The sequence below is a fragment of the Rhizophagus irregularis genome, chromosome 15 (genome assembly GCF_026210795.1).
Source record: "Rhizophagus irregularis chromosome 15, complete sequence".
Classification (NCBI taxonomy): Eukaryota; Fungi; Glomeromycota; class Glomeromycetes; order Glomerales; family Glomeraceae; genus Rhizophagus; species Rhizophagus irregularis.
The window spans coordinates 2,539,517-2,567,032 of record NC_089443.1 but is presented as its reverse complement, the minus strand read 5'-3'; the positions used below and the strand labels follow the sequence as shown (position 1 = coordinate 2,567,032).

At 34.0% G+C, this 27,516-nt stretch overlaps 8 protein-coding genes across 9 annotated transcripts; 5 read left to right on the top strand and 3 right to left on the bottom strand.

Annotated features, from left to right (window-relative positions):
• Positions 1–138: 138 nt before the first annotated feature.
• On the top strand, positions 139–1,379 carry OCT59_007274 (uncharacterized protein; the record flags this gene model as incomplete). 2 transcript variants are annotated; one of them, XM_066147596.1, is made up of 2 exons in its annotated part: positions 139–353; positions 401–1,379. In XM_066147596.1, 2 exons carry the CDS (start codon positions 139–141, stop codon positions 1,377–1,379), a joined length of 1,194 nt encoding a protein of 397 aa, XP_065998595.1. The 2 variants fall into 2 exon arrangements, with proteins under 2 accessions (XP_065998595.1, XP_025185303.2); XM_025314314.2 differs by lacking the exon at positions 139–353 and having other exon boundaries at positions 549–1,379.
• A 157-nt stretch (positions 1,380–1,536) lies between these two features.
• On the bottom strand, positions 1,537–2,748 carry OCT59_007273 (uncharacterized protein; the record flags this gene model as incomplete). Its single annotated transcript, XM_066147587.1, has 10 exons — positions 1,537–1,605; positions 1,744–1,840; positions 1,918–1,949; positions 2,095–2,136; positions 2,212–2,217; positions 2,294–2,301; positions 2,386–2,413; positions 2,489–2,535; positions 2,620–2,625; positions 2,724–2,748. 10 exons carry the CDS (start codon positions 2,746–2,748, stop codon positions 1,537–1,539), a joined length of 360 nt encoding a protein of 119 aa, XP_065998594.1.
• A 1,633-nt stretch (positions 2,749–4,381) lies between these two features.
• Positions 4,382–9,205, top strand: OCT59_007272 (uncharacterized protein). Its single transcript, XM_066147578.1, has 7 exons — positions 4,382–4,590; positions 4,936–5,040; positions 5,115–5,225; positions 5,297–5,850; positions 5,922–6,340; positions 6,411–6,553; positions 6,626–9,205. Exons 1-7 carry the CDS (start codon positions 4,465–4,467, stop codon positions 6,785–6,787), a joined length of 1,620 nt encoding a protein of 539 aa, XP_065998593.1. The 5' UTR covers positions 4,382–4,464; the 3' UTR covers positions 6,788–9,205.
• A 340-nt stretch (positions 9,206–9,545) lies between these two features.
• On the bottom strand, positions 9,546–11,793 carry OCT59_007271 (uncharacterized protein; the record flags this gene model as incomplete). The annotated part of the gene is made up of 9 exons (XM_066147570.1): positions 9,546–9,719; positions 9,791–10,174; positions 10,250–10,432; positions 10,504–10,739; positions 10,831–10,980; positions 11,086–11,236; positions 11,316–11,464; positions 11,530–11,554; positions 11,644–11,793. The coding sequence occupies 9 exons, from the start codon at positions 11,791–11,793 to the stop codon at positions 9,546–9,548; spliced, it is 1,602 nt and encodes a 533-aa protein (XP_065998592.1).
• Positions 11,794–19,148: 7,355 nt separating this feature from the next.
• OCT59_007270 (uncharacterized protein) lies at positions 19,149–19,815 on the bottom strand (the record flags this gene model as incomplete). The annotated part of the gene is made up of 2 exons (XM_066147553.1): positions 19,149–19,711; positions 19,782–19,815. 2 exons carry the CDS (start codon positions 19,813–19,815, stop codon positions 19,149–19,151), a joined length of 597 nt encoding a protein of 198 aa, XP_065998591.1.
• Positions 19,816–23,330: 3,515 nt separating this feature from the next.
• Positions 23,331–24,131, top strand: OCT59_007269 (uncharacterized protein; the record flags this gene model as incomplete). The annotated part of the gene is made up of 1 exon (XM_025330932.2): positions 23,331–24,131. One exon carries the CDS (start codon positions 23,331–23,333, stop codon positions 24,129–24,131), a length of 801 nt encoding a protein of 266 aa, XP_025165921.1.
• A 38-nt stretch (positions 24,132–24,169) lies between these two features.
• OCT59_007268 (uncharacterized protein) lies at positions 24,170–25,834 on the top strand (the record flags this gene model as incomplete). Its single annotated transcript, XM_066147541.1, has 6 exons — positions 24,170–24,838; positions 24,892–24,931; positions 25,198–25,293; positions 25,441–25,461; positions 25,530–25,549; positions 25,640–25,834. 6 exons carry the CDS (start codon positions 24,170–24,172, stop codon positions 25,832–25,834), a joined length of 1,041 nt encoding a protein of 346 aa, XP_065998590.1.
• Positions 25,835–25,891: 57 nt separating this feature from the next.
• Positions 25,892–26,677, top strand: OCT59_007267 (uncharacterized protein; the record flags this gene model as incomplete). Its single annotated transcript, XM_066147533.1, has 2 exons — positions 25,892–25,928; positions 26,022–26,677. The coding sequence occupies 2 exons, from the start codon at positions 25,892–25,894 to the stop codon at positions 26,675–26,677; spliced, it is 693 nt and encodes a 230-aa protein (XP_065998589.1).
• Between the last annotated feature and the right edge of the window lie 839 nt (positions 26,678–27,516).

The window sequence follows — 27,516 nt, the reverse complement described above, 5'->3', positions numbered from 1 at the left end:
GGCATTTTTCCAAGACCGCGTGGTCCCAGAAATCTGGTGACTTTATAACCTATTTCTCTTGGTAAAATGACAGTCTCTATGTATATATATACTAACTAACTTTTGAATATTTCACTTCTTGTATAAAATTTATCAATCATGTCATCCGAACTTGAAGTATTGAAACAGCGTATCGTTGAACTTGAGGCTAAGAATGCCGAGCTTGAGGCAGAAAAAGCTGAACTTTTAAAGCGGATTATGGAGGAGAATACTAGACGCGATGTTAGAGTTGAGGAACTGGAGCAAAAAAATAAGGAGCTTGAGACCAGACTTGTGATAGTGAAACAGGCTTCCTTACCAGTGGAAGAGCAGACGTATAATGATAATCTTTCTGACAATAGTACATCTAACTTTAATTCAGTTACGAGTATCATGAGAAACCATTGGTGGATGTGGAAACAGATAATTCCTTTCCTGAAGTGATTTGCTATAATAAACAAGAACTGGTGGCGACGGTACCTGCCAACTCTGCGAAGCGCCTTAATGGCAAACCGTTGGAAGAGAAAGATATGGATAGTTTCTTGCTTGAGGCTCATAAGAAAATCGTTAGTAGTAAAATAAAGCAACGCAATAAGGAGAAGAAATTTTTACGTAAATCGGCTAACCAGGACAGCATCTCCGATACTGCTTATATATTAGAAACTGTGGTGGTTGCTCCTCAATTGGTCATTGCAGATACCCCTCAGGAAGAAATTCCCACGGTAGATTCGAAAGTGACGCACGATATAAAAGCAGTTAACAGGTATCCTGAAAATTCATATGAGGATGTGCATCAGATGAGTTTAAAAATTTCGGAAGAGTTCAAAAAAACCGTTTCCTCAGGGAATGATCAGAGTCATGTGACTTCAGTTAAGCCAGATCTCGAAGTATCCATGGAGCAAGATGATGAGCAGGAATCGCTAGATAAAAATCAAATCATAGAACAGGGTCTAATACAAGAGCTGTGTGGTACCTTTGACACCTGTTCACCCATATCTAGTGATGACAATATCAGCTCCAATACTAATTCCTCTTGCAATGGATCAGAGAATATGATTTTGGGTTCTGCCCAACACTTGTCCTATCTATTCGATACAGCAATAAAGTCTGGTCAGCAGGAAATCTTAGACTGGTATAATTATTCACTTGAATTCGAGAGCAGGGTAAATGCTCTTACTGCTGATGGTAGAATCAAAGATAAAATGGCAAGATCAAAGATTTACAAGGAAATGAAACCATTTCTTTCTGCTAAAATCACACAAGATAACTTGCGCAAGAAAACTCTTAGGGCTAGAAAACACCTCACGTTATTTGGAAAAAATGTGAGTTGGGATAGACAAAATCAAGTTGGTCTCATATAGCGCAACTGAGATTTCGAAACTAACTAATGCACAAATCCAAAATGTCATAGATCAAGTAAAAAAATATATTAGTGATCATCAGTGTCATGTGACTTTGAAAACCGTTCTCTCAGGAAACGATCAGATTAAGGATGAGATGAGTACATCGGCAAGTGTATCATCTGCATCCCAATCTAAGCCTGATCATTCCTATTTTCGCAACAAGATATTGGATCAATATCCTAATCTATATAGAGAATGTAGTAGTGAAAATTTTGATTATTATGGGATTACTGATGAGACATCAGGGGACTATATCTGCCCATTATGCAAATTAGGTCATGATGATGAAGAAATAGAAGGTAGGTATAAAGCAGGATCTTACTTTATTAAATGTGAACAGCGTGAAATTGAGATAGTTGTGTAGTCTCATTGCTTTACAATAGTCTGGGAATTTTAATCTTTTTTTCGAATGAATAGGTCTATATGAGAAAAAAGGGATTTAAATTCTTTGCAGTCATATAAAAAGGAAAATAACTGAGTCTGTTAAAATACTAACCGCCAATTATCTGGATTGGCATGCCAAATTAACTGGGTTACCAAGTATTTTGACAGATAAGATTCGTTCCAAATTATACAAAAGATATAAAAAAGAAACTGGAAATGAGCCATGGCAACTATCAGAAGTACATGAATCGGAAGTTATAAATTCAAAGCCAGAAAAAGGGCCCATCACCTTCGAAGCCAGACCCGATCCAGAATTAATTATCAAAACCGTCTTAGAGCACTTCCCAAAATAGTTTTAGAGGGATTGATAATTATAATTTTGCATCACCTCAGCCGTGGAGCTCACCATGTCCTATTTGCGATGGAAAACATGGAAATTATGGATTACATGGCGAATGGTATAAAAATGGAACAGAATATTGTCTTACTTGCTTCACTTCAAGCAATAAATTCAAATTCGCGATCGTAGCATATGCCAGTCATGTGAGACCGATCACCTGAAATGCGCAGTATCCAGAACCAAAATAATAGGACTGTGCAACATAAGGCTGAATTAATGAAATTTTGGTCACACAAGAATTTTTTGACTATATTAATACAATATATCATGCCGAATTTCTTACCAAACAATCAGGATAGTACAGCTTATAAGGAGCTGGAAGGCGTTTTGCTAAGGCAAAACTACTTTGAAAAATGGCATATATTTAGGGGATGGAAGCATGGTTGTAAGGTTTGTGAAGAATGCAATCATCACTCACATCTGTATTGCAAAAGGTGTAAGAAAGTAGCGGAAGGAATTTATAAGCGATGTGAATGTTCTCAAGTAATTTGATCAATAAAGCAATGATGCGAATTTACCAGACGTTTTATAATTTTTTTGCATGGAGTGAATGATGAGATTGTGTGAAGCAATGTGTGTGCTATTATTTTTTCGATCAAGTTTTAAAATTGTAGCTTGATAAATAAATGCGCGGTAATGTTATACATATATCACGGGAACAAGTAATTGCACAAAATAATTTATTCTCAAACTTTCTCGCATATTCTCAAAATTATTACGTATATTATTGTAAAAGGACCCCTTGATGATCTTTACATATGGATAGCGTTAAATTCTTTTATTGTTAAATTAAGGAGAGGTGGTTGATCAGATTTTCGTGATGCGATCATATTAACGTAATTTCCCCCAAAAGGACACTTCCAAATCGATCTTGCGATTTATATAAAAGGAGCTGGCCCAGATAGTGAACCCTTTTAACTGCTTGCGCAAATATAAGCAAATAATTAAGCGGAACTATAAAACATAATCAAACTAACCAATAATCACCGTTAATATTTCTGATCAAACTAATTCTATTTTTTCCGCAAAGTAAAAATAAAGTAAGTTGGTTTATTGCTCGGCTAACTTCATGAAACATAACATCATGATACTAACCATTTTCCCGACCCTTTAGATGTACAAAGCGGGCATATTTCTTTTCTTGTTTTATATCGGCACTTTGATCCTCGCCGAGAAAATCACGATTGCCGGCACGTGGCAAGACAGCGCAGTAAAATACTACAGAGAAATAAATCACATGACCATAATTTCAGCCGGGGCGCCCCTGCCGAAAAATCTTACTTATATTGGTAAAACTATATTATGTGCCCATGAGTCGGCAGGAATTTGGCGCAGTATAACAAATAAAATTTCTGGCAATAAAATAATAACCATCTTCACGTGCCAAATTCTTGAAACTTTACGCAGTATCGTAACGGCGATAACTCAGAAAAAATTAAGCAATAAATTTCTTGTATATGAGGAAGAATGGAATGTTGTGAAAATGAATCATGGTAAGTATGAATTGGAAATATTAAATATTGCATTTCTTATTATTTTACCTCAGTGTTAATCTCCCGAATTATCCATAGATTCGAAATTACTTAATCCCCGAGAAGTTTCATTACGGGGAATATTATTTTACATAATCTGCGTGTTTGGGAGAGATATAGATAGACAAAAATCCTGTAGACATTGGTGGGATAATTTATTTCAGAAATCTAGTGTAGAAAGAGAGTATTGTTATGGAATCTCGTAATTAGCAATTGATAGAAAAAAATTAGCTATAGATATTTTCCGAAAATGTGAAAAATAATTTGATGCTGGGACTCGCATTAAATGGCCTCCCTCTTTGATAGCATCATACATTTCATTTTGCTACCTCAACTTTTTTACTGAAAAATTAATAAAGTTGCATCAAAAAAAAAAAATAAATTATTGTTTTATGTGCAAATATGTAAACGTGTGTAAGAGCCGGAAATCCCATTTGATGAGATGTTAGACGCACATTCTGTGATGCAGTAATTGTATGAATGGCGATCTGCACAGATTCAATGGATATCTTGATATTTTACTTATAAATGCATCAAGAAAGTAACTTTGTATCATTTTGCAATCAGCACTGCGCTTATGCAACAATTGATTTCTCATTTTTGCGAAAAAAAGAATCGTAAAATTTTCACACAATGTCAACGAATTCTTTACTTATATCTGAGAACGAAAAGCAACTTAATTATCCAAGTAAGTGTAGCGGATTGGGATCTTTATTTTATCAATGAGATGCCCGGCTCGTCGCTCGATGAAGCACATAAAACACTGGCGAGTGAACTCGAAATACTCCTTAATCACGTTAATAAAGATAGTCGTGAGTGGTGCAAGGCAAAAGCTATCAAGAAACAGCTTAAGGTCTGTTTTAATCTGTTGTATCGAGATGGCGTAACCGTACCCTGCGGACTCTATCGATTGACGGGCATTCCTCTGCTTGCCTGAAGTGGGTAGCATGTTATGGTCTGAACCTAAAGGTTCCACTATGTCATGTGTGGTTACGCTATCAATTTTTTTCGCAAAGTCGTACCCTGCGGACTCTATCGATTGACGGGCATTCCTCTGCTTGCCTGAAGTGGGTAGCATGCCATGGTCTGGACCTAAAGGTCCCACTATGACATGTGTGACTGCGTGATTAATTTTGATATTTTGTTCTATTATATTTAACATTTACTTACGGTTGCCTTCCCTTCCGGTTTCTTATAGTTAAAAAAGCCAAAAAATATTGTAAACGCGATGATTTGGGAGAAACATCAAGAAAATATACTAAAAGTTACAGTTGAAAGTAAAATCAATGAAAATGTTAATAAGGTATTCTATTCTACTTTGTTCTGAGTGAATTTATCGTCTACCTTTCCTTTCTTCTTATACATTGTAATTATTAGCGTAAAATCGAAGATGTAGCTAGGAATGCTACAAGCGCAGTAGCAAAAGCTTGCTACGCACCGAATGGTTGCGAGATCCCCAAGCGTCCCCGAACAAATTATAAGAACTTGGTATATGCTCGCATTTTTTTGTTTAAAATTGCAAGAATCAGAACTGATTGTGTTGTGATTTAATACTTTAGGGCGACCACAAACAACAGCCACGAACTCCCGAACGAAATATTGCGTGGAGAGATGAAAAAGAGAGTTCACTTTATGATACTTTTCCGGTTCACATTCATAAGATACCTGAACCAAATCCTTTTATAGTTGGAAATCAGAATGACCATGATATAAACGAAAAGGATGATGAATTCAATGCGGAATTAACTATTGTCGGCGGAAAAAGTATAGATTGGATTATTAGCGGAATTAATATCAGAGAAAAGTTGACAAAATATCAGCTTGATGCAAATCTATCTAAAGCCAATCCAGAATATTATGATGTTGTTTTTTTCAATTTAAATGACGAAGACGGTTTCTTAGGAACGTTAGATAAAGGTATTGTTGCGCAGATGCGTAAGGAAATAAAGAGGGCAAAAGTAGACACAAATGATAATATGGACCAAGAGATTAAGTTATTTCTGAAAAGTATTGTTCGCCGTGATATTAAGAAGACCAAAGAAAATCTTAATCAAAATGCTGAAAAAATTGGTTCATTTGAAAAGGGGTTTGTGTTACATTTTGTGAAGCATATGTAAGTATATTTTATTTGACTATTTGATTCATTGAGAAGTGTGATAACACTAATGAAACTAATTTATATAGGGTAGAATTAATTGATGATGTGAATTTGTTTAATGATTCTATGTCCGAGGGAACCTATATCGTAAACGTTCTAGCACCCATTCTTGGTTACTTCTTTAACAAAAAGAAAAAAGATTGGCTTGTTTCATATGGAGAAACCTGTCTTAAGGCATTTGCAACAGATATTAACTCTAATAAAAAGGATGATGAACGCCGATCTTCAGGAAAAAAGATTGATACAATAATTAGTATGAGAGAAGAAGATAAAGAGATCTCTGTAATCGAAGTCAGTGGACCTCCAACGAAAAATGATTGGACACACTTCACGGGTGATCGTATGAAGATCATGAAGATGTTGAAGACTTTAATGAATCAATTTGCCAAACTCAATCCAAGCTCAGATATCGCATTAATTAGGTTATACGGGTTACAAGTTTATTGTATGTTTTTAATATTTTTTTTTTTGTATATTATTGTTATTATGCACTACTAATTCTTGTGTTTTTATAGTAAATGAATTGACCATTTACGAATTTCAACTAAGATATAGCGAGATTTACACTATAGAAGCGATATTCACATTTTCTCTACCTAAAACATGGGCAGATATGGCGAAGGCTGATAAAGCTATAATAGGCTTGTTGAAGTATGAGGTTCGTATAAATGGATTTAGAAAAACCTGATTACAGTGAATACAATTAACAATTTTAATTCTTTTAAATTAGCGCCTATTATCTGAAAGTTCCAAAACTATACGGGATTTTTTGTGGTCTAGTGGTGGTGAAGCTGAAGCTATTAAGATGGCGACCAGAATGATTCACACTCCTAAAAGCACCGAGAAAGCTAAAAATATTAAAAGTACAAAAAAAATGAAGAAAAAGAATTGAGATCGCTATATTTTTATTCTGTAAATTGAAGTTTCCAGCTATATATCTAATTAATATGCCAAACATTGTATTTATATTGCATAAGTAAAGTTTCACCTGATTCTTTTTACTTAGGTGTATGCACCAGAAAATAAAACGCGTATGATTAAGAATTTTTTATTGGTGTAATGATCAGAATTATGTGACTCTGTGAAAAAAATTCGCGCACTTTTTTCCCAGCTTCGTTACAAAAAATGTTTACCATTACTGACCGCGAACAAAGTGAATTGTCAGGGGGCAGTTTTTCCCAAAACTTCGTCCCATCCTAGCCGTATCCTGTGCGGATGTTCGCGGGGTACAGTTAAATCAAAAACAATGAATTTATGTTCACATAAAGCCTTGTCAATAATCTTAATCACACTACGCCAGTCATTAGCATATTGGCGCACAATTCGGACTAGCTCGTCCCTGAAAAATAAAGCGCATATACTTTGCTATGCTATCAAAATCAATGATCACAGGTATTTGAAGTTTTGAGTTTAATCAATGAGACCCAATTCCCGAAGATGCTCTGGAATAACTACATATGGGTCTTCATGATACCAAACGTATCTTAGTGTAATCCAGTTCTCTTCACATAATTCTTTCTTTAGTTGATCCCGTGCTTGTTGCTTGATAAAATTATTCGGGTCCCCTCTATGAAAGAATTCTATATATTTTTCGTGTTGCTCTCCTTGCACTTCAATTGCAAATCCATATTCATAATAGGGAATATCAAGTTCTAACCCTTTAGGATGTTCAGGGATTTTCAAGAAATCTGGTCTGCGGTTTTCAGATGGTAGACCAAGGTATTTTGCTACAATTTCTCGACATAATTGTTCGCGTTTAAATCTATAACAAAATGGACACCAGGTACCACTTTTCACATTACTGAGAGATGCTTGCCATATATGGCCTTCTTTGCAATACCATAATAGTGGTAATTGATTATTTTTATACTTAGTTGAAAGGCATTGCCCATGTCTAGATAATGCAATTTGCTTCGCGTCCTCAAGAGTTAATTGCATATGACCTGCGCAATATGGACACCAGCATCCTTGTTGAATACTATTGGGAATAGCTTTCCATCTATGTTTATTCTTGCAAATCCATCCTAGCTTGACAGATGAGTTATAGTATCGTTCTGAAAGGCAATCTCCATTTTTTATTTGCGCGAGTTTACGCATATCCTCAATAGATTGATATCGGCCAATACAAAACGGACACCATTGTCCTCCATTTTTAATATGATTAAGTGAATTTTGCCATTGATGATTAGATTGGCAACGCCAAGTAAGTGGTTCAGCTATGTTTTTATATTCAGTTGAAAGACATTCCCCATGTCTAGATAATGCGATCTGTTTTGCGTCCTCAAGAGTTAATTTCATATGTCCTGCGCAATATGGACACCATGAACCAGAATTTTTAATATTATTAAGTGGGATATTCCAAATATGACCTTGATGGCATTTCCATGTCATAGGAGTTTTGGAATTTCTATATGTGGTCGAAAGACATTCACCATTTCGGCTAAATGCAATTTGTTTGGCATCTTCAAGAGTAAGACGAGCATTGCCTGCACAATATGGACACCACTTACCATTTTTCACATTTCCAAGAGATGTATACCATAAATGGTTTTCTTTACAACACCACAATAATGGCAACTGATTATTTTTATACTCAGTTGAAAGGCACTCTCCATGTTTAGATAACGCGATTTTTTTGATATCTTCAAAAGTATGTTTTACAACACCTGCGCAGTGTGGACACCACGTTCCACAATTTTTAACTCTACGAAGTGGGGCATGCCATATATGATTCTTAGAACAGCGCCATAATAATGGGGTTTTATTATCTTTATATTCAGTTGAAAGACATATTCCACCATGAGATTCGACAATAATACAAGCATCATTTAAGGATAATTTTTTCATTGTGAACAGAGATTCACTAATTTAGATTTTATTCTTCTAATTTCAAAGGCGTGTCCCAACCCAGTCTAATCGCTAATGGATCATCTACTGGTTTAGTAAAATCAAAGACCACGAAATTTCGATCTCGCAAATGTTTGTCAATAATTTTAGATGCTTTTTTTGGATTACATCAGCAAGTTTTAAACAGGCGTATAAAGTGTTGAAAAACGCCATGTGTTGCTCAATGCCAAAAAACGTAGGGAAACGAACCCTTTGTCAATCAACGCCACCTAAAAACGTTGAAAAACGCGTAAAACAACACCAATTTAAATGTAAAACAACATACAGTAAAACAACAATAGTTTAAAAACGTGTATACAATGTATAAAAACGCGTATATTGATATTAAAAATGTGTAAAGCAATGATTTTATTGTATATTATTAATATATATATTATATAAAATATGTAAATTTATTTATGATAAAATACGTATCAATTCAAATACATTATCTAATGTAAATTCCTCTTGTTATAATTGGATTGCCGCGGATTTTTAAGCGATCAACGTACTAAATTTCCGTTGACATAGCGCCCCTGGTGACACAACCATAACAAGGTGGGAATGTGATTTGTACAACTGAATCACTTGATTGATCTTTCTACAAACTGAAACGCGATAATTATATTAATATTATTAACTGAATGATATTGCTAAATTGCAATTGATACATAATATAATGCATACTAGAATAATACATATAGATTAGAAGACAAAAAATGACAACAACGAATAATATCAAATTATAAAAGTCACGTGAACTTTTATTGCTCTTCTTCTAAATCAGCAACTTCTAAATCAGCTGCTTGATTATCGTCCGTCGTATGCTCATCATAAACATCATCAACACGATTATCAACTCCAATGATTTCATCATCATCGTCAATAGGTGTTATAGGTGTTTTGGGCGAAGACTCACATTCACATTCTTCAGAATCCTAAATAAAGAAATACAATATTACTAGTAATTTAATTTAAAATATTACATACAATTCAGTTGAGTACTTACCACGTCTGTATCTGTTATATTTCCGGTCCATGAATCAACAATGTCTGCATCGATTTTTGACGAAAGGTGTTCCTCGTCAAATATAACTTCTAATACCGACTGAACCCAAATGGCGTTTTCATTTGTACGCTCTTTATCAGATGCAAAAACCGATTTAATTATTAACGAAATATAAGTATCAGACGACGGATCATCTGAGTCGCTCGGTTTGTATAAATCTTCATGGACCTGTTGAACGTTTTTACTTGCTTTCCATGTTCGCATCTGTTGTTTGCTGAAATTATCTTTGAATGGCGTTATTCTATTAATACCGAAAGTACTCCACAAACTTTCTTTCAATTTTCTAATGTAGTAACCTTTTTTAACGCGATTTGCAGCAAGTAACTATATTTAATAAAATAAACAAGTTGTTATAAATTTGGCAATTAATGACTAATATATAATACAAATACTACTTACTTGTGAATGCATTCTATCATCCCACAAATAATCGAACGAAACTCCTTTTCCGGACAACTTCATGAGTATTTTGGCGGATGTTTCATCATTTTCTAATTTTTCTTTAAGGCGATTTTTCATTTGTCGGTCGGTTACTCGTCGATGCTCATGAAATAATTCATAAGAAAGATCTTTAATCGCATCCTTAATACATACAAATTGTTATATTTAGTAAATAATATAAAGAAATACATAACTTTAAACCATATATTTACGTGATAAAATTCATCTGAGTTTTTGTCTTTCTTTTTCGTTTTACCCTTTTTTTTAACCTCGACTTCAGTTTCAACGTTGCGATGAGAATCTAATACTGACATTATATTTGAAATCTGGTCTTTTTGTTCGTTTAACATAGCTTCAAACCTTTCTTGATTATTAATAATCGTGTTGAGTTTTGATGCTGTTTTTTGATTAATTTGTATTAATTTAGCAAATTCACCAGAACTAACTGCTATAAATTATCGTTAATAAGAATAATAAGAACCAATTTGATAATTTATTAACAAAACAACAATGAACAAACAGTATATATCGTATCTAACCTTGATCCGTTACTTTAGATGATGATGTTATCGCATTATTATTTGATGGCGATTCTTTACTAATCACTGCCTTAACGCTGGATGATGATGATTTACTAGAACCGGATGCTGCTTTACCACCAGATGCTACTTTACCAGACGCTGCTTTACCTACCTAGATGCTGCTTTACCAGGCATTCTTTCTGCTTTACCAGATGCTACTTTACCAGACGCTGCTTTACCGGCCAGATGCTGCTTTATCAGATGCTGCTTTACCACCAGATGCTGCTTTATCAGATGCTGCTTTACCACCAGATGCTGCTTTATCAGATATCGTTGTTTTAATAGAGGAAGGAGGAGAGAAGGAAGGAGGAGAAATTACCACCGAAGGGATATAAGAGGATATTGTTGATGATTCATTTATTGCCTGATGAAAACAATAAAATGTATTTAATAAACTAATAATGAATAATATAAACAATAACAAAATTGATAACTGATATTACTTGAGAAGATCCTTTGGTAGTTTTATTGGTACCGATAATAATCTCATCAATATCTCTATCACGAAACAAATCTAACCTTGCAATTTTCGTCTTTTTTGGAGTCTCTATTTGTGAAGCGTCTGAAATTGTTTGATGATTGGCTTCGGTATCTGTTAATTATAATGTATTTTTAGATATTCGTTCACACAAGTTCAAAAAAAAACTAAAATAAAACCTTTCAAATTATTTTGTTCGTTGATCTAAAAGATATTAATTATATAAGTATATTTATACAATCATAATAATTTACAACCAAATATATATAATAATTTAAAGTTAAAATAATTACTTCTATATTCATACTCGTTGACGATCTAGTAGATCTAGTAGACCTAGTACTAGATCTAGTAGTAGGTTTTGGGCGTTTTAAATTATTAAAATCTAAAGAGCGTTTGCCGCTGGTTTTATTATTATTATTTTTGTTGTCGTCGTTATCCATTGATAAAAAGATGACTGACAAGAGAGAATTAATTGATTATTAGAATGTGAGAATGAGAAAAAAAAAATATTAGAATGTGTGAAAAAAAGCAATCATTTTTTAACTCTTATGTATGATGATCTACTTGATTTACCTATACGTAAGTATACTCAAGTATACTAACGATTAGTATACTTACTTAGTGTCCAGTGTAACTTGTAACAAACATAATTAATGTAATTACTTAATTAGATGTTACTTTAAGACTAAATTGCGGCGCAATGTCACGTGTTACAACGATTCATTCGAATTTCAACGCCCACATCGCAAAAAAGTATTAGTCATGTCACGTTTTGCAATGACAAATCTGATTCATTTCTTCACTTCGAATTTCAACGCCCACATTGCAAAAAAGTATTAGTCGTTGTTCATCACATTGTTAATTGTTGTTCATCCTTACGAAATCATGTGATGTTTCAAATTGAATTTCTGCTGATGAAGTAGACGTGATGAGTAACTATGGACAGCTAGAAATGAAAGCGTTTAACGATGAACAGAACAACTAGTAGTAGAGGTGAGCAATAAAGAGAAGGAAGAGATTAAATCTGAAGAAGAGAGAAAATTTTAACGGGAAATTGTAAATATCGAGGATGTAAATTTTAACAAGTGAAATTTCCAACAAAATATAATTACCTTCATCCAACGCTCGGTTTTGCTTTTGGACGTTCCAGTTTACTGTATTAATTAATCCTTTATTTTATTCGTCGTAAAAGTACTAATAATAATAATTATGCGTTAATTTCTATGATGTTTGTTGTGTTTGTTGACACCTTAAATGTGAATATTTTCATCAGTATCATTACGCAGTTAACTGATGGTATCATTTGATATCCTCACCTAAATATTTAAATGACACGATGATTGATTAATTTAATGTATGTATTTCTTGATTGATCGTAATCAGTAACACTAACTGTTAACATTGTGTAAACCGTGCAATACGTCAAGCAATACTGTATTGTTAAGTATTGTTAATATTATTGAGGCACATAGTCAATTTATTGTTAAACAAGTTAATATAATAAATCAACATGTAAAAAACCTTAATGTTTTTATATAAATTAACCTACTTTGCTAGCGTCAAATAAAAAACTTATTCACCATAAATCAACTTCAAAAAATGGCTATATACTCGTGTCCACATTGTGAAAGAGTCTTCAGTCGTCGTGCTTCTCTACGAAATCATGTGAAAACTCACGATGATATAATTGATAAAGTTCTTAGAGAAATTGCTGAAGAAGTAGAACATGAACAAGAGGAAGTGGGTGACAACGAACGACTTGAGGAGGCGAGCTACGAAGAGGGAGAGGAAGAGAAGGGAGTACTAATAATGATGAAGTACAAGAGGAGGTGAGCTACGAAGAAGAAAGTAAAGATAATGATGAAGTACTAGAGGATGTGAACTACGAAGAAGAAAGGGAAGATAATGATGAAGTACTAGAGGATGTGAACTACGAAGGGGAAGGGGAAGACGAAGGGGAAGAAGAAGAGGAAGGGAGCGATAATGATGAACAACTAGAAGAGGTGAGCTATGAAGAGGAAGAGGAAGAGGAAGAGGAGGTGAGAAATCAACGTTAAATGAAATTATACTTTTGTATGCGTCTATATATGTCTATATATAGAAAGCGATCGACATATTTATCAAGTATTTATTGTCTATTAACATCCATATATAGGAAGTGATTGACGAATCAAGAGACATTGAAATCGAATATTCGCTAATTGACGTTGAACCAATCCTAACCTTCGAATCTCTTGATATTAGAGTAACAAATATACCAGAATTTCCAAGCGAAGAGTTTGGAAATTTTATGGAGTTGCTTACTAAATGGAATTTGTCTGATGCATGTGGTAACGATATACTTAAATTTTCAAAAAAGATTTGCCGCGATAATGTAATTTTACCTATGTCGGTAAAAAAAGGTCGTCAATTGTTGGATCAAATTGTTGTACCACATATTTCTTTTAAAAAAGCGCCTATCATGACATATAAACAAGAAACGTATTATCTTCATTATCGTCCGATTTTTGACGTTATAAAGGAATTGTTGAGCAATAAGGATATATTTGCCCATTGTACTTTTAAATTTACACTATTAAATCATAACGGAGAAAGAATATATAACGAACAATATAATGGACAATGGTGGGAAAGAGTCCAAAAATCACTTCCTAATGGTGCAAATGTATTGTCAGTAATTTTATATTCGGATGCTACGACACGTGATCACTTAGGAAAGACCAGCGAACATCCCATTTATTTGACACTTGGTAATATAGTTAGTTGACGCAGAAATAGGCCTAATGCCAAAATACTTTTGGGTTATCTGCCGATCCTAAAGGCAAAAGATATTTCACAAAAGAGGTCAAAGAGTTTTCGGTTAGCCAAGCGAGTCCTTTATCAATATGCTTTAAATATATTGACATGATCGTTACTTGACTATAATGGTGGATTTGATCTTGAAACAGATAATGGTATAAAGTGGTGTTTTCCGTTTATTTCCGTAATGTTAGGAGATTTACCAGAAAATGCTGCGGTAACTTTAACATTTAACTCTGTTAATTGTCACCACCCTTGTCATAAATGTTTGGTGGAGCGTGAGAAGCTGAACAATGTGGAGTTAACAAACGATCAAATTATCTTAAGAACACCAGAAAATATGAAATGTCTTGTTGAACAAAATTCTGCACAACAATATTCTCTACACGATATGAAAAACATCTTTTGGAATTATCCGTACGTATCACGTGATTTTTAAAGAAAGTGTGTTTATTTTGCCAATTATTTTCTAATATATTTACTCGAAAATAAATGATAGTCAGTTAAATATTTATTTGTCAACAATACCTGACCGAATGCATCATCTCGACTTGGGATTGTTTAATTATCAAGTGACCTACACAAGGGTGTTGTTAAAAGAATTGTGTGGTCAAATAGCGGTTGACGAACTTGATAATCGTTTGGCTAAAATTCCACGATTTCCTGGCCTTAAGATATTCAAGAATGGCCTGGAAAATATTAAGCGGTTTACTGCCAATGAATTTCAGAATATGATGAAGGTATTTGTTTTCGTCATAGAAGGAATAGTCATAAACCACCACAAATCATCGATAAGTACATCCCGAGCCAAACGATCTGATGAAGCATTGGTTAACGTGTATTATTATTGGAATAAGATGTATTTATACAGCCGACGGGAGTATTTTAAGGAATCAGAGCTGGTGATTTTTGATGTATGATAGCGAGATAATATGATGATTAGTTTTTTATGAATATTGCAATTAACATGATTATATTTTATTTTGTTTAAAGAATCTAATCAAACAATGGGCAAAGAGCTTTATAAAACTATTTAAAGAATATTCTCTATCAGAACTTTGATTACCAAAGCTGCATAATTGGTGCTATCATATCATTAAGACAATTAGAGAATATGGAGCAATCAACGGGTTTACGACGAAAACGTATGAATTTTTACATAAAGAAGCCATAAAAATACCCTATAGGTCTAGTAATAAGCGTGACCCAACAGATCAAATGATTAAATCGGTTGGTATTACTAGTACGATATTCAATGCATTATCACAAATTAATATTGTTATATTATATATAGGTTTACCGAAAAGGGATAATTAAATACTTACTTCAGCGTACAAATGTTAATAGACGCAAACAAAAAACTCTAATGAATAGTTTGTTAGGCACATTTAATTTGCAAGATTTTGATGCGTTTTTCAATAATTACCGATCAAACAATAGCTTGGCCCGTGAAGCTCTAACGGCTCTAGAATATTTTCTGGAATCGTTAAACGAGTTTTTAGATTTATGTGAAGGGTTAACCGATAATGAAACTATTAATATTAGTTGGTATAGTTATGCTAATATTTCTTCAAGCGGGGATTACATTAGAGCAAAAAGCTTGTATTATAACGAACCGTCATTTAGTGATGTGTCAATCAGCATGAGCGAGGAAGAGTCTGAAGATTATAATACAGCCGAAGGTGGTGCATGTTTTGGCAAGGTACAGAATTTTATTTAATATTGAACTACTAACGAATGATAATCCAAGCAATAACTTACTTATTTTATATTTAGGTTCTTATGTTGATTAACGTTAAAATTATCGAAAAAGATTTGTCGTTTGATCTTGCCCTTGTACAATGGTACGATTTTTGTAATTCAAGACAATTATACAAATATGATTGTCCTTGGTTGAAGATTATAAACACGTATAACTTTGTGCCTATTGAATCAATTATAGAATTGGTACAAGTAGTTCAACGTGCCGAACAACAAAATGAATATTTTGTTAATACATTTATGTTTTAATTTCGATAAATTGCGTAAAACAATAAATACAGTATATTATACTTGCAAGTATTTAGTTAGTAGAGATAATTAATATGTTGTTTAGTAAAGTTAAAATGATATGATAATTATAGTATAATTATACTTCGCGTTCACTGGCAGTGAAAAACGCGTATTAAGCTTACATTACATAAAACACGTGATGCAATAAAATTTTTTTTTAAATATTAATTATAATATATGTATATATATACTTAAATTAAATGGTACAATGGTTAGGTCGTGAGATTTGACGTATTAATAGTGTAATTGAGGTAATCGGTTCGGTTTCTAAGGTGAGCAAAATAAATATAATTTAATTAATATATTATATATATAGTTGTGTTAATATACAGTGCGTTGAACAACAATGCATAATGTGTTGAACTACACATTAGAGTTGAATGACGCGTATATTAACATTAAGCGTTGATATACTCCAGTATACGGGTGTTGATTAATATTGTAAAACGCGTTGAACAACTAGCTGGTGTTGATCAACGCGTATACTGGTGTGAATCAACACTTTTCAAACTTGCTGATGTATCTGTGTATTGGTGCACAATACGGCTAATATCGTCCTGACTACCACTCCCTTGACATAGGGCTAAATGCGTAACATTTTCACGGATTATTTTAGGAGTTTGCGTATACTTCTGACTCACATATATGCTCAATATTCTTTGATGTCGCCCGCTAATAAAATATGGGACAATCTGATCCTGAATCTTTTTTGATTCAGCGCAAAAGTCCTCAAAGACAACAACTGTATTTCTGTCTGAGGAAAACTTAGTTACATCTGGAATAGCATTCGCCTTTAAGGCCCGAAATGTAACATTCTCCCGAGTTGCTTCTGGAGCATTTGCAAATATCTTATAGCAGTTTTTAACCAATACCCATTTCGGTTCATGAATATGCTTCCCGATAAGGACCAGATCATCATTCTTGACATATCTTTCCCCTTTTCTTTTCTTATGTAATCGCTGGATTTTATTACCAAGAAGAAGATTAAGGATCATATTGGTCTTTCCACTATCAGATCCACCGCAGATTAACAGACGAAAAGGAAATGCAGGACTTGCAGGGTGATTGGTGTTCTTCATACTTTTAACCTCATCGAAATGATAAATATAATATTCCATTCTTCTCATTGTGATGGGTTACTGAATTACTATATACTATAAAATGTTCGAACATTGTTTCCCAAATCATGCGACTTATTGCTTTGGTAAGAACCCTTTCTCGATTAGAGTATGCCTGATATAGGATAGGAGATCAGCAGTATATGGAATTTTGATAAGGCATATATTTTGCTTCTTGCATATATCCCGCTTCTTTTGATCACGAATCTTTTGTATTTCTAAAGTTTAATTCTCCTGATGATATAGGCTATTGTAATGATAGTGTTGAGGGTAGTGTTCCGAACGGGTCGGGTCGGGTCGGGTAACCCGTCTTACCCGACCCAACCCGTTTGACCCGTTTGACCTGTGTATCAAAAATAATTAAAAAATTAAAAAAACCCGGGGTTTTTAATTGAAAACATCAACCCGACATTTTTTAGTTAAAAAAAACAAAAAACGCCAAACTTGACGTTTTTCTGTTAAAAAAGTAACGTTTCGACGTTTTTTTAATATTTATTATATGAAAAAACGCCAAAACGTTTTTTCTTAATAATTAATACAAAAAAAAAACGTTTCGACGTTTTTTTTATAATTTTATATGAAAAAACGCCGAAACGTTTTTTCTTAACAACTAATACAAAAAAAAACGTTTTCAGCGTTTTTTTTAATATAATTTACATGAAAAAACGCCGAAACGTTTTTTCTTAATAATAATGCAAAAAAAATGTTTCGGCATTTTTTTTTAATAATTTTATATGAAAAAACACCGAAACGTTTTTTCTATAATAATTAATACAAAAAAAAACGTTTCGGCGTTTTTTTTCTAATAATTTTATATGAAAAAACGCCGAAACGTTTTTTCTTAATAATCATGCAAAAAAAAAATGTTTCGCGTTTTTTTCTAATAATTTTATATGAAAAAACGCCGAAACGTTTTTTCTATAATAATTAATATAAAAAAAAACGTTTCCGGCGTTTTTTTTTTAATAATTTTATATGAAAAAACCCGAAACATTTTTTCTTAACAACTAATACAAAAAGAAAACGTTTCGCGTTTTTTTCTAATAATTTTATATGAAAAAACGCTGAAACGTTTTTTCTTAACAACTAATACAAAAAAAAAACGTTTCGGCGTTTTTTTTTAAATTTTATATGAAAAAACGCCGAAACGTTTTTTCTTAATAATAATGCAAAAAAAAAATGGTTCGGCGTTTTTTTTTTAATAATTTTATATGAAAAACGCCGAAACGTTTTTTCTATAATAATTAATACAAAAAAAAACGTTTCAGAGTTTTTTTTCTAATAATTTTATATGAAAAAACGCCGAAACGTTTTTTCTTAATAATCATGCAAAAAAAAACGTTTCGGCGTTTTTTTCTAATAATTTTATATGAAAAAACGCCAAAACGTTTTTTCTATAATAATTAATATAAAAAAAAACGTTTCGGCGTTTTTTTTTAATAATTTTATATTAAAAAACACCGAAACGTTTTTTCTTAATAATAATACAAAAAAAAAACGTTTCGGCGTTTTTTTTTACATATTTGACCCATCTGACCAGAAATATTATGTCGGGTCAAACGGGTCAACGGGTCAGGTTAAACTGTGACCCGACCCGAGGTCGGGTCGTAAATTTGATGACCCGACCCGAAATTTTCGGGTCAACCCGACGGGTCACCCGAATTGACCCGACCCGTTCAGAACACTAGTTGAGGGTCATGGTATTCGAAAGCAAGACGCAATTCCTCATTATATCCATCCAAGTGTAGTCCATCTAAGAACTTAGCTCTACATGGTGGAAATTTTTTGCCTAGTAGATCCTCAAAAATATATCGGCATTTACGCTCTTAAGTATGATGGCATAGAGGGCACCACTCGAATTTTTTCATGATATATTTTAGTGGATACTCCCACTGGTGTACACCATTTTCGCAAGACCAAAGATATACATCATGACCATTTATTTGACCAGTCCTTTCTAGACACTGACCACCACGTCTTCTGGCATAATCTTTAGCATGATCAAACTCGCTATTGATAGGGGAGATATAAACGAAATTTACAAATAATATTCTTTGAGGGGGGAGCTCAGGATCACGAGTCAAATGCATGAGTTCTTCTCGCACAAATTCCCGCTTTGGAGCAAATTTATCGTCATCACTCCCAAGATAATATAAGACAGGCTCCTTTTTAGAGACCACAATTTTTCTGATTTTATGAATAGAAGGCGAGTATGTGGGGTCTGTAGCCCTTTTCTGATTCTCCATTCCTTCCTCCCATTCAGCATTTGCAAGAAGATAGCGAACTGAATCACCTTTCTTCAATGTTATTTCATCTTTGCCAATAGGTCGTTTTGATGATATTGATGGCTTAGATTCAACCTCTTCCAATAAAATGGCTTCTGAAGGCGCTAATCCAGGACCCCGAAGAATACATATACAACTCAGATCCAGACCCAAAATTTTAATATAACTTTATACGCCTAATTTTATTAGAAGCTTTATACAAAATCATCACATAAGTTCAAATTTTATTATAAATTATACAATTATAAATCTGAGTTTATATAAAAAAAAAATTTTTAAAGAAAAATTTCAAATAAATTTTATTGAAAATTTTAATAAATATTATTAAAAACTATTTAAAAATTCTAACAAATACTTAAAAAAATTTTTTTAAAAAAAATTATTAAAAAAAATTATTAAAAAATAACTTAAATAAAATTTTTAAACAAAATTGCATGTTAAAATTTTAAATACCCGATAGATATTGATGCCCAATATGTATAATATAGTAAGTTTTATGCAAAAATTTGGGTGTATACTACAAAATAAAAGAAAATACATTTTGTTATATATCTCACCACCCAGTGATCGTAAAAAGATGAAACACAGCTCGTTGGATTCGTCTTGACAAGACGAATCGAATGGTAGTAGTTTCGTGTTTCTAGGTGTGATAGATGATGAGCTATACCACACATCGGCACTTTGTATTTTCGTCTACTGTGCATTTTTACATTTTATCACATAACTCGGCATCTATCGCGCCTAGAAATATGAAACTACCACCATTCGACTCATCGTATTGAGACGAATCTAATAAGCTGTGTTTCATTTCTCTATGATCACTGGATGCTGAGATATATAATAAAATGTATTTTTTTTAATTTTGTAAATGAATTTTAAAAAAATTTCTTCATTTTTATTAAAAAAATGTCTTTAAACGAACCCTTAAAAACTTCTTAAACAAAAAACAATTTCTATTAAAAAATATTTCAAGTGTTTTTTAAAACAAATAAAAAAACTCTTTATTTCTTAAACAAAAAATAAAAAAAAACTTTAAAAAATTTTAAACGTATATAAAAAAAAATTCTAATATCCGTTATACAAAATGAAAATCTTACTTATTGTAAAAATCATTATTGTTATACAAATAAAAATCTGACTTTTTGCGTAACTGCTATTTGGTTATACAATTTCAAACATATGACTTATTAAGAAATTACATAGTAAGTTTATACAAAATTGGATCCCAGTATTATATGTATTCTTCGAGGTCCTGCTAATCTCCATTTTGAAGTACCTGGAGCTTTAATAAGGCGTGTGGGGTAATTGTTTAGGTAATCGACAACTTTTGGCAAATGCCTAACCCATGTTCTTATTAATCTTGGATCAGAAGATATAGACTCAACAGCATACTGAATTTTATAGAGCATTTCCCCTTCTGTCTTATTGAAACGTTCCACCATTCCATTACCTTGATGGGAATATGGACCAATCACTCGAATAGTGACATTATGCTCTTGCATTAGCCTAGAGGTCTTGCCCATCCATTCTCGCCCATTATCGCATTGAAGAAGCTTTGGCCAAGTTAATGGGTTATTTCGATCTCCATATTTTCTCTTAAATGCTTTAGCGACTTCTGAACTTTTCTTTGATGTGAGTGGAACCGAAGCCTTATATCGGGAAGCGCAGTCTATTATATTAAGTATCGCTTTATAGGTCTTACCTTTGTAGTAATCGTGGGTAAGGAACATTATATCGCACTGGTGAACACAATTTGGTCGTGTTATTTTCCCATAACTGACTCTAGGGATATGTTTTGGTGGGGGCATATAGATTTGGTGTGATTGCTGATTTTCCAAAAATTCTTTGCATTCGCTCAGGCAGAATCGATGCCCATCCTTTTTACACGCATCTCTCAATGATTTAGGATTGGAGTAATACCCAGGAGGATGATAATATATTTCACATAATATGATATTTTTTTCGATTCTCTGAGCCTCAATAGGGTCTATCAAGATTTGTGGTTGGCTTATTCTGATTCTCTTTTATAATCACAAAAAAGAATGGCATTTCGGAGGTCCCATCCAAGGCAGAGAAAAACATGTGAAGAATATAAAGCTGAGCTGGAGGAGGAGAACTACCATCTTCGTAGTGAATTGCAAACAGAAGTTGATAGTAACTGCCAAAATGAAAAGCAGATCAGGAAGCTGGAACGTGAATGTGTCCGTTGTGAACAAGAAATCCAAACTCTTAACAGTGAAATAGAACATCTTGAGAATGCTTCAAAAGAGGAAATAGCAAAGCTAAAATCTGAAATCTCCAGCCTAAAAAAGCAACTATATCAAGCTAAGAAGGATATTCATGATAATGAAAAACATATTTCTAGTATATAGAGTCTGTTAGTAGATTCCGAGGAGCAGGTAGAGAAATTGCGATGCCGGATCAGGACTATCTCATCACGAAAAAATTCACCAGAAAGAGGTAATTCTTTGGACTTGTATAATTCTGATGATAATATGGCCACAATCACAGAGCTAGCAAATGCTATAGATGGTTATCTGAATAATAGGACAACGACCAGAGATATTCTAATAGACCAAATAAAAAGGGCGACAAGGCAGATATATCGAAAAGAGAATAATTTGCATCAGGATTTAGTCCGTGAGCAAAGAAGGCGCTATGATGCAGAAGGTGAGCGAGATCTTGCTATTACGCGAAGAGATCTTGCTAAAGGTGGGATGGCTAATGTTATTGGTGATCTCCATCTATTGTGGACCAATGCTCAAAACCAGGTAAATAGAATGATAGGTAATATAGCAAGAAAGCAAACCCGTATAGGTGTACTGGTACAAGAAAAATTTGCCTTACAATTATTGTATCAGCGAAATGTCCACCACTTAGAGCGAAGTAGAGGGGATATAGGTCTGTTAGAATTTAATCGAAACAGGTTATATGAGCGATATGAGAAATGGAAAAATAAGACCCAAGCAGAACGCCAGAATAATTTAAATTTGCAAGGACAAATTTTGGCGCTTCAGAATAATCCACTTAATATACAACAGATAGGAATGGTTGGATACGGACCCCCAATATTTTATGGACGTCCTGGCGAAGATCCAGAAGATTGGCTTAGAGACATGCAAAGATATATAATAGCTAGCTCGGATAAATGTTGCACCTGGTGCAGGTCAGGCCCCCACTGTTATAGAGTTCTTTGGATTAGTAGTATCACGCCTTGCAGGTGATGCATTGAATTAATACAATACTCATGTTAAGGGTAAAAATTGGAGATGTAATAATCTCTCAGACAATTTGGGAGTAGCTACTTTAACTGCTGTTCGAGCTTTGGCCGCCGGAAATGGTGGTGCCCAGATCGGAGGTTTGAATACTGCTGGAGAATTTCAAGGTAAGGCGACCGCCGAAATTGGTAGAATTGGTGCAGGTATTGCAACTGGTGCTGATATTATTCCAAATGGTACTTGGGATGAAGACTGGTCCATGGCCATGGTGAACTCCGAGATAATCGACCAGGTGCCGCCTAACTCTGGTGCCAAGGCGTTTACCTGTCTGTTACAATTTGCTTCTTGGTATTAAAAGCTTGGTCAACTTCTTTACTTATTTAGAACCGCCTATACGACAGTTGAACACTTAAAACAGACGGCAATTTTCGGTCAGCTCATGCAAGGTGATATGTCAGTTGAGCAATTTTCTGCCTAAATCAAAAAGGTTGGTAAATTGGCTGAAATGACTCTGGAACAGCAAAGAGAGCAATTTATTCGTGGCTTAAATCCTATGAACCAATATAATATTCGAATGATGGCTAAATTTTATGATACACAGGATAATATTACAAAAGCCCTGGCTGAAGCGGAAAAATTTACATTATCTCAAAAGAGTGCACCATCTTCTCTTCCTATTTTTCCAACAGCCAATCCATATGCAGATACTAACAGATTAGGGGGTGGGATGACTAAAAATGAAATCGAGGACTTGATAAAAACCACAATGGCTTCCTCACAACCTCAAACAGCTCAACAAAACACCAATTTACAATCTTCTATTAAATCATTGCAGAAGACTATGTCTCGAGCAACTAAGACTATAGATAATAGTAAAAAATCGGCCAATAAGAGAGGGGAAGACCTTATTATTAGACGATTTTTAAGTAAGCTACTAAGAACAAAATCAAATAAGCAACCTGAAAATGATTATAATTATGACCCTGTGGATGATATTACTGACAGTATGGCCGGGATGACACTAAATAGTGCCACAATAGATGCTATTAATTCTTCTATTAGAAGTGCTGTTAAGAAATATTTTAAGTGCAGTAGATTTGAACACACTTCTCGTAAGTGCTCTGTAAAGAAGAAAAAGAAAAGTAAGAAGTCTAAAAAGGGTAAGGTTAATCTCGCTATAGAACCAGATTCAGATTCAGATTCTTTCGATACCTCATCTAGCGATAGTTCTGATTCAAGTTCAGATGATTCTTCCGATTCTGGAGGCGATATTACTGTTAATATTGCCAAGGCAAAAAAAAAGTGAAGAAGAGGAGTGAATCCGAGAAATTATCTTCTAAAGAGATGTCTAGTACCAAGCTGAGAGAAATACCACTAGAGGAGACTATTCGTAAAGTCCTTCATAATGAGCTTAAACTAATCTTCCCCCCACAATTTTTCCAAGATTCCAGTCTCATTATGTCCAAACAGATAGTGGCTCCTATGGAGCCGAAGAAAGAACCTCAAAGAGATACCCCCTCACTTGCTGAAAATATATCTCCTGACTCAGATGAAGAGGAGTCTTTGGATGAACCTATGGAGATCAATTTTGTCAAAAAGAAGGAGCCACTTACAAGCACCACTACTATAAAGTGCAAAATCGGTCGCCTAAAAATCCCAGCTATGACTGTTGACTCTGGAGCAGAACCCCCAATTATAACAAAAAATATTGTCGATCGTATTAAGGTTAAAATAGATAAATCTGAAAAATATGACCTTAGCGGTATATCTACTGTTCCAGTTGAAACTATTGGTGTTGTCCGCAATCTGCCTATCACTTTAGCTCCTGGGTGCACCATCCATGAAGATTTTGTAGTTGTAGATTATCACAAGCCGATATTGATATTTTCTAATCGTCTTTTAAAGAAATATGGTTGCGCAATGGACTGGAAAACTGACGAGCTAAAGATTCCTTTCAATGGGAAAGATTATATTATTCCAGTCACTATGCACAAAGTCAAAAACAAGCTTGAGGTGAATTGTGCGAAGATTGTGATGATCTGCCAGCTCCAGATCGCATTTTACAGGACCCGCAAGACTTAAGTGAGGATGAGACATTAAAAAAAAGTGAGTTATGCAAAGTGCCTTTCGGCTGAGAAGCTTGAAAAAATGCTATATAGCACTCTTAAGTTTAAAGAAAATCTCAACAGACTATGTGAGGAGCTATTATCACACTATATCGAACTAAATGAAAAACATCTTTTATGTGGCTAGTATCCTATTCACTTCTTCTGTGATTTTTCTGTCTCTCTTATCTTCTTTCTCATAAAATGCTACTAATTCCTCATTGCTTATATTTAAACTTTTTGAAGCTAGTGGTGTCTGAATAACAGCTGACTCAGAGATACGAACAGATTTAGACTTAGTTTTTTTTCCTTCAGTCTTTTTTACCTTACTTTCAACGGTGATACACTCTGCTGGGACCGCAGGTATGTCCTGTCTATCTATATTATTTTTACTTGAATAAGAAAGTGGGACTGCCGAATAGTTCCATTCGACTCTTCCTACCTCCTGCCCCTCCAAATCTGGTATAAGCGAGAGGTTGATATATGAAATTTTTTTCTTAATTCTTCCAGGGGCTTGGACTTCATATCCCGGTATTGCATGATATCTTCATAATCTGCAGATGATAATTTTGTGGTGTCAGAGCACATATACCTTCTAGGTGGAGGGTTAATCATATTGGTAGTCGATCAGATTTTTATACTATTTATAAAAATATGTATGCGTAATATTAATACTATGTGAACTATGCGAACTATCAAAACTATGCAGAGAACCGGTATTATGCAGAGTGTCAGAAGGATTAGTTCTACGCATGGTATGGAGACTATTTGTGGTACTAGTAAAAAAATGTGCATAAAAAAATTAATACTACATGGAGTATCAGAAGTATTAGGAGTATTAGGAGTATCAGGAGTATCAGAAGTATCAGTGTTATACGCATTATGGGATCCAGCTATCCTATAAAAAAATTTTAGTCACATATTTTTTATTATACTAGCAACTAAGCCGAAAAAAAAGGCTATGACCAATGTACATACCTTGAATGATATTAATAAAGGTGATAGTTCCTTCAAGGGGGTCGGTCAATGACTTGGTGGTGCATATGAGCAAGAGCTTAAAGAAAAATTATATTCCGCTCTTAAATCTAAAGCTGAAATTAATGATCTTAGTGAAAAGTTGGTAGATAAGTACAATAAACGAGAAAAGGAGTTTGAAAATAAAGCTAGCCAGTTAATTGCGTCCAGTACTAAGGTTAGATCTCAACTTATTTCTGAACGGAAGTCTCATTCCGAAAGTCAACGTGAACTTGAAGTCAAATATACTGCTGAAATCCAATCGCTCAAATCAGAGATTAAAACACTGAAGAGAAAGGTGACTTTGGCCCAGAAAGTTTCATCCGCCAATAAGGTCCAGATTCTTTCTCTTGAAACTAAAATACGTGAATTGGAAGGTAAGTTGGAGGACATAGATCTAGAGCGTACATATCATGATTTGGATATAACGGGAGGGGTGGTAGAAGAGCCGGCCCAAATAAGCTCATTCGAAATAGAATCTCTCAGGCTTGAATTGGAACGAGCGAATGAGGACCGTAATTCGAAAGAATATACAATAGAATGTATGGAAAAAGGGATAGAAGCGACACATGAGATAACCAGTCAGGAAATAGATAGCCAGTCTTCAAAACGATTAAAATTAATGGAGGAAAATAGGTCCCTCAAGGAGCAGTTAGCGTTAAAGAAAAATACTTCGTTCCAAATAATTTCAAGTGAGAGGATTCCTTTGGAATCAGGAAAGTGGTGGCTATAGCATACCGTTGTCCCAAGAAATATCTCTAACACCGGTTATTCCTATCGTTGCAAGTTCTCTAATGTTGCCGATGACAACATATTCCATGCTTGCCTTACTACTGATTGTGGTTATATGGCTCGTGGTCAGGAAATGGTAGAATCCATGGGGTATGAATGAAAAAAATGACTGATATTTCACACACGAAAAATATATAAATAGGCCAGATATTTATTATCTTAATACCTAATCGACTACCGTATAAGTACTGGCGCAAGCGGGACTTCTCTGAATCTTCTTTGGATGTCAGCTAATACCTTTTTTGATAAATCTTTGGACGGATTTATTAATATCTTTTTAGCTTGGGCCAGTGTACATGCAAACAACCATCCAATATGGATCCGGTTACCTCCCTTACCATTATGACCGTGTTGTAGTAAATATTGATAGTCATCTATTACAATATCTCTCATCCCTTCCTGATCCACTATTATCTTACTAAATAGCCACCTATCCTCTTCTGTGATTGGGAGACGAATTTTATTTGGTTCAAAACCTATGTATTGGGAAACTATGTCACGTAGTTCAGGCATTATACCAATAAAACTTATCTTTAAAATATGTGGATTTTTCGGCTGATCATTAACATTGTTAACGAAGTTTTGCCAAATTAAAATACTGATGATCATCTCCAGACATTTCTGAGGTCGGGCTGTATGATCGGAGGGATGGATCTCTTATGTTCAGGGTCGAAAGATCAATTATAGAAATTGAAGTTAGCCAGTATTATTGCACAAGAAAAAATATGCGGTCATAAATAATATTGTACGAAGTGCCTTAACGGCTAAGTATTCTTAGCT

What these genes read in the sequence shown, in the direction of transcription:
- OCT59_007272 (XM_066147578.1), top strand. Translation starts at nt 4,465, where the DNA reads ATGCCCGGCTCGTCGCTCGATGAAGCACATAAAACACTGGCGAGTGAA. An exon ending in GAACAAATTATAAGAACTTG is followed by an intron (nt 5,226 to 5,296) that starts GTATATGCTCGC and finishes TTAATACTTTAG; the next exon opens with GGCGACCACAAACAACAGCC. An exon ending in ATACGGGTTACAAGTTTATT is followed by an intron (nt 6,341 to 6,410) that starts GTATGTTTTTAA and finishes GTGTTTTTATAG; the next exon opens with TAAATGAATTGACCATTTAC.